Source organism: Berghia stephanieae, chromosome 5 (assembly GCF_034508935.2).
Source record: "Berghia stephanieae isolate SIO BIC M18660-M18661 chromosome 5, UCSD_Bste_1.3, whole genome shotgun sequence".
Classification (NCBI taxonomy): domain Eukaryota; kingdom Metazoa; phylum Mollusca; class Gastropoda; order Nudibranchia; family Aeolidiidae; genus Berghia; species Berghia stephanieae.
Genome location: NC_088364.1, coordinates 38,911,933 through 38,917,932, shown reverse-complemented (window position 1 = coordinate 38,917,932; position 6,000 = coordinate 38,911,933). Strand labels below are relative to the sequence as shown.

Below are 6,000 nucleotides of genomic sequence, written 5' to 3'. Positions count from 1 at the left end.
AATTTTCTCTCCTGAGTTTTACTAATTTTAAAAAGTACTTATTTGTTTTGAGAAATACAATCTAATTCTTAGAGCTGAAAAACTCTTATTTCATTTGTCTTAGGCCTTTGTAGATATAGATGATATAATGGTCATTCAGATCCTCGGCAGTAACCAATGATCAAACTTGTGTGTAACATTAACCACTTTTAGTCTGTTGGATTCAATGTGGAGAAAGTTATTCACCTATCTTGCTGGCAAGGATAAAGAACAACAAAAAAAAAAGTTACTATTTTTAGACATACTGTGCAGGGCAGGATTTAAGGATCTGACTTTTCGCCAAAATGTATCAGGTAGAGAGAAATTTTTTTAATACAATCAGAATCGGTTTTTAAATGGTTCAAGAATAATAATTTACAAGAACCTAAAATGTGTTAGAAATACACTTTCTCTTTGATTTTGACTCATTACTGAATCGAAGCTTGCCACAATTCACTTTTTTTATTGGTGCTGAAATACACAAAAAGTGTTGTTAGCACTTTGAAATTGATAAAAAAAACCCAAAACAACCCCCCCCCCCCATAAAAAAAACTATCAAACAAACCTCCAAAACTAACACCACTGTACACAACACTATAGATAACTTTAATGATTTTGTGCAGCTCTTTAGTTTTGTGATATGACACTCGCTTTTAAATCAGAAGGTCCTGACTTTGAGCCTCACTCGGCGCATAGTTGAGTCCTTGGAAAAGGCTCTTTACTCACATTCTCTCACTGTACTGAGGTGTAAAATGAGTACCTGGCTGTTAACAGCGTTGTCTCTGTTGGGAAAAAATTGTAATATTGCCTAAAAGGCACGATATGATGTCTCATTCTACATGTTACATGTTGCTATTGGTCAGGGACTCTTTGTAAACCACTTTTCTTTTAGCATGTTTAGTAGATATTGTGCTGTATATATAAAGCTCAAGCACAAGCTCAAGATTTTATAATTAACTTTAATATTTTTAACTCTCAGACTGAAGATCTAATCTTACTGCTAATGGACAAGACAAAATTAGACACAAACAGTTCCAACACGACAATATGCCATGGGGACTGGTTCTTCTCATGCCTCAGACCAGCCCTTTTAGATCATTTGGTCATGTCAAAGAGAAATGAAGTCAGCATTCTGTGTTCAAAGGTGCATGCTGATAGCGAGCGTGTTAGTGCTATATTGGTAGCTATACTTGATCATGTTGGGAGAGACAAATCCCTGAGGAAAAGGTACGATTTCATTTTTTCTCAATTATTTTTAATCAATGCTTTTGTTCGTCTAGATAAGTTTGTGTGTGTGTGTGTGTGTGTGTGTGTGTGTGTGTGAGTGATATGTATATGAGAGAGAGAGAGAGAGAGAGAGAGAGAGAGAGAGAGAGAGAGAGAGAGAGAGAGAGAGAGCTTCCAAAATGATGATTGATACTGTCATTCCAGAGAGGGTGTTACTGTCTGCAATGCTGTCTTGGGCCAATGGAAGAAGCTTGCGATTCTATGGAGTAAAGGGTCAACGCTTCAGACTCAAAAACTGGCCTTTGGAGTTCTCACCAAGATTTTGCTTGTAGACAGTCAGGTAAGTCTATTAATTGAAAAAAAAAATCCCTCAGACCTATAAAGCTTATGGAGTTAATCCATTATTTATTTGTAGCACTAAACAAGACCAAAACAATTGCTGGTTACTCTCTGGATAGGACAGACGCCCATCACAAAGGACATTCTGCAGGCCCCAACTATCCAATTACCACTAGGATGACAGAGCAGACAAATAAAAAAAAAAAAAACCAAAAAAAAAAAAAATCGACTCATCCCAGAATCAGTCTCTTTGCTAGTGATTCAAGTTTATTGCCAATTGAGCCACCAGGAACCCCTTGTACATAGGAATACTTTGTCAAAAACTCTCCACTAAGCTCAGGTTTAGGAGTTTAATTGTGCATGTGACACTTACAGGTCATATCAGTGCCAGGACCAGTTATCTACCGCTACCCTTTCCGCTCAATTTAATCATCTAATCTAACTTATTTTCAGGTTGCAAGCAACGAGAACCATCAGTATTTCCTTCCTGTTTTTGAGATGTACATTTCTCTGCTCACAGAACGCAACAGCCCTCTGAGCTTTAAGGTTTGTTTGGATTATAATAATGATTGATGGGCATTGACCATTGGGAAAGAGTTTTGTGAGATTTATTTTCTATGAAAACCCAACCCTATATTTTTTTTTTAGATTATAGATTATTATTATTATTATTGTTGTTATTGTTATGATTATTATCATGATCAGGAAAATTATTTTGTCTTTAAGTTCCACACTTCACAACAGTGTTGAGAAGTATATTTGTAAATATGTTGATTGTGGTAATCAAATGTTAGTTATGACAAAAATGACGATGATGATGATAATGATGAGGATGAGGATGACGATGATGATGACTACGACAGTACTCTGTGATTTTTTTTTTTTCAGAATGAAGTTCTATCCCTTTTGCCTTTCTTTGCTTCAGTATCCAAAGCTAAGGAAGAAATGCTCAAGTGAGTTTTGTCTACAAGAAATATCATCATTTACATTTATGTGTATTAAATTGATTCATGATTTATACTTATTTTTTGCAGCTTGACACATGCATTTTTTTTTTTTCAGCATGAGCTGACTTAGTTTGATGTCATGCTGTGGAAGGGGATGATTAAGACCAGCCCCTAAATGATGTCTTAGACCACTTTTTAAAAACATCTTTATATGATATTTCTTGACATTTAAATAACCTGTCCAATGTTCTTTTTCTAATATGTGGGTATACATTTCACCAATTTCACCAATATTTGTTTAATACTTTTCAATGGGGGGGGGGGGGGGGGCACACTAGGGGGCTGGTCTTAATCACACCTTTCCACGGTACACAAGTAAATTGGTAGTTGTGTCGAAGGTAACCTTTTTTTACGTTATGATATTGACCCGCAATATTTGCCCTGCTAACAGGGCAGTTTTCAAGATCAGCTATTTGGTCTTGTGGTATGACACTCGCTTTGGTATCGGAAGGTCCTGGGTTCAAGCCTCGCTTGACGCATAGTTGAGTCTTTGGAAAAGGCTCTTCACTCACATTCTCTCACCGTACTCATGTGTAAAGTGAGTATGAGGCCGTTAACAGCTTTGTTCTGTCCAAAAAAATGTAACATCGCCTAATGGATGTGATGTCTCGTCCTACAGGTTAATGATTACTGTTGGCCTGGCATCCCTTGTAAAGCTCTTTGAGACAATTTTTTTTTCAGACACAAATCAATTTTTTTTTTATTTGTCAAAAACAAAACAAAAAAAGTTTTAAAAAAATATACAGATAAATATTAAATAAGAACAAATTAAAAGCACAGTAAGACCAATTTGGAACAATTCTTATATTTAATTTTTATAAATGTTGGTTTCAATGATATTGAGGATGATGATGGCAACGGTGATGATGGTGATAAAGATAAAAATGATGATGATGATGATGATGATAGTGATGATGATGTTGAAGATGGTGGTCATGATGATGATTGTGATGTTAGGTTGTGGTGATGGTGTTAATGGTGATGATGATGTTGATGACGATATGATGATGATTATGATGATAATGACAATCTGATTATAGTGATGATGATGATGTTGATACGATGATGAGCTTACTTTTTTTGTCATTTGTCCACAAACATATTGCTTTTCTTACCAAAACAAGGAATGCCTTGAACAGTTTTGTTGCTGACACTTTTCCACACAAAAGTTCAGAGTTCAGCCCTGGAACAAGCAATTACAATGATTACATCTCTGCATTGAATAAGGTATGACATTAGTTGATTCTCACTCGGAAAAAAGGCAGTCCTTTAAAGTTTTAAGACCATGGGGCTGGAGTTTACCCTGGTTCTGTAATGCTAAATAGTACTCGGAGTATAACAGGTTAAAAAAAGAACTAAATACCAAACACGGAACGTTTCGGGCTCCAAACCCTTCTTCAGCCCATAACAAAAAAACAATAAAAACATAAATACATCACTAAAAAACCAGATTGATGACTGAATATTTCGTATGTCCTCTCTGTTCAAGAAAAATCTTGCTATGTCAAAAAACATATCGACGACTAAATATTTCGTATGTCCTCTCCAGGATTTTTCTTCAATAGAGAGGACATATGAAATATTAATCGTCGATCTGTTTTTTTTTGTTTGTTTTTTTTGGCAATGAATAATAATAATAATAATAATAATAATAGACATTTATATAGCGCTCATTCTCGTGTAAAACACAAGCTCTGGGCACTTTACAATATAAATATCAATTTTAAGTGGAAAAAAAAAATAGATAAAAAAAAAAAAATTATAATAATAATAACAACAATAATAATTCATAGCCAAATCAAGGATTCATATAGAGTCAAGAAAAACAAATACAGTAAAAATGTGTCTTCAGATTCTTTTTAAAAGTAGGTAAAGACTTGCACTCCCTCAGACCATGTGGTAGTTCATTCCAAATCTTGGGGCCGAAACAAGCAAACGATCTATCACCAAATTTTGTTCTTGATCTTTTTTCCGAAATTTTCGTTTGGTCATTACATGATCTTAAAGTGTAATTTTCAAATTTACACATGACCACGTGATCTGTGAGATATGCCGGTGCTATACCAGTCAAACACTTATAAACAAGACACGCTGCTTTGTAATATGTGCGCTTTTCAATGGGCAACCAATGGAGAGAGGCCAACCAAGGGGTTGCATGATCAAATTTTTTTTGCCAAAAACTAATCTTGCTGCACTGTTTTGCAGTAGTTGTAATTGTTTAATAGAAGCCTGAGGCAAGTTGACAAGCAGCGAGTTACAATAATCTAGTTTCGAAAAAATGAGGGAAACAACCAATGTTTTACATGTTCCAATTGCAATATACTGACGGATCGAACTGATTTTCTTCAATTGAAAGTATAAAGATTTACAGAGAGCAGAAATGTGAGCTGACATTCTCATTTCTGAATCAAAATAGACACCTAAATTTTTAACGTATTTATGTTTTTATTCTTTTTTCTGTTGTTGTTGGCTGAAGAAGGGTTTTAAGCCCAAAGTGTTCTGTGTTTGTTATTTTGTTCTTTTTTGAAGCTGTTTTATTCATTTTTGTTTATTACTTTTTATAGAAACCAGGATGAACTCCCGACTCCACAGACCCTCAAGGCTTTGAAGGACAAACTTTGTTCAATTTAATTAACAAACTGTCCATATCATCTGTTAGATTGAAGCTTCCATTTATTTTGACTATTGTTATTTACCCTTTGGATAAGACGCCAGACTTTACAAATTATGAAGTACTTTCTGTCAGATTTAATAGAAAGAATTTTCTCATTAATTGCCTTTTTAGATCTGGGTCCAAGAACCAGGAGCTTATTCCAGTTACCGTGTTTAAAACAGACTGTTACATTTGCTTGCTACCTTTTGGACAGAATGGTTGTTTTCCACAAAGTCTTTCCTTTTGCTGTGATACATTATATTCAGATCCTGTTTTGACTGAGTTATCTTCCCTTGTTGAAAGTCTCTTGGCCCATAGTGGGCAGGGGGGTACATACTGTGTCTTCTATCCCCTTATATCTGTTTTGCAACATGCTTTCTGTCTTTGTCTTGGAATGAGATTACTTGGTTTTGTCCTGGTCCTGGCCGGATGCCCTGGCTGAGAGGGAAACAGTCGAATGTCTAGTTAGTTTTGGGAGATGATATTATTTTCGTTGTAAATCATCTCTCTGTTATGCACTGTATTATGCTTCCTTTATATTATATATGATTTGTAAAACATTTGAGTGTGTTCATCTTAGCGGGGACCCGTGCTTGTGTCTGGATGAGACTTTTAGTGATCTCAAACCAAGTACTTTGATAGTGTGCTTTTGGAATCTATACCCGTTTCTTATTTGAACCAATTCCCCTGTCTTCCCTTTTCTTGGATGCTTTATTGTAATTCTAGAACTTTTTACTATCCCATTTTTTCCTTTTT

At 35.2% G+C, this 6,000-nt stretch overlaps 1 protein-coding gene across 2 annotated transcripts in view; it reads left to right on the top strand.

The window, feature by feature from the left end:
- LOC144972887 (DNA-dependent protein kinase catalytic subunit-like) overlaps positions 1-6,000 on the top strand; it is a 108,187-nt gene that overhangs the window by 46,079 nt on the left and 56,108 nt on the right. For both annotated transcript variants that reach the window (XM_078914670.1, XM_078914671.1), the window contains exons 42-46: positions 998-1,245; positions 1,450-1,585; positions 2,038-2,130; positions 2,473-2,537; positions 3,716-3,818. In XM_078914670.1, coding sequence (XP_078770796.1) covers positions 998-1,245; positions 1,450-1,585; positions 2,038-2,130; positions 2,473-2,537; positions 3,716-3,818 — 645 coding nt within the window. The remainder of the gene's footprint in view (positions 1-997; positions 1,246-1,449; positions 1,586-2,037; positions 2,131-2,472; positions 2,538-3,715; positions 3,819-6,000) is intronic.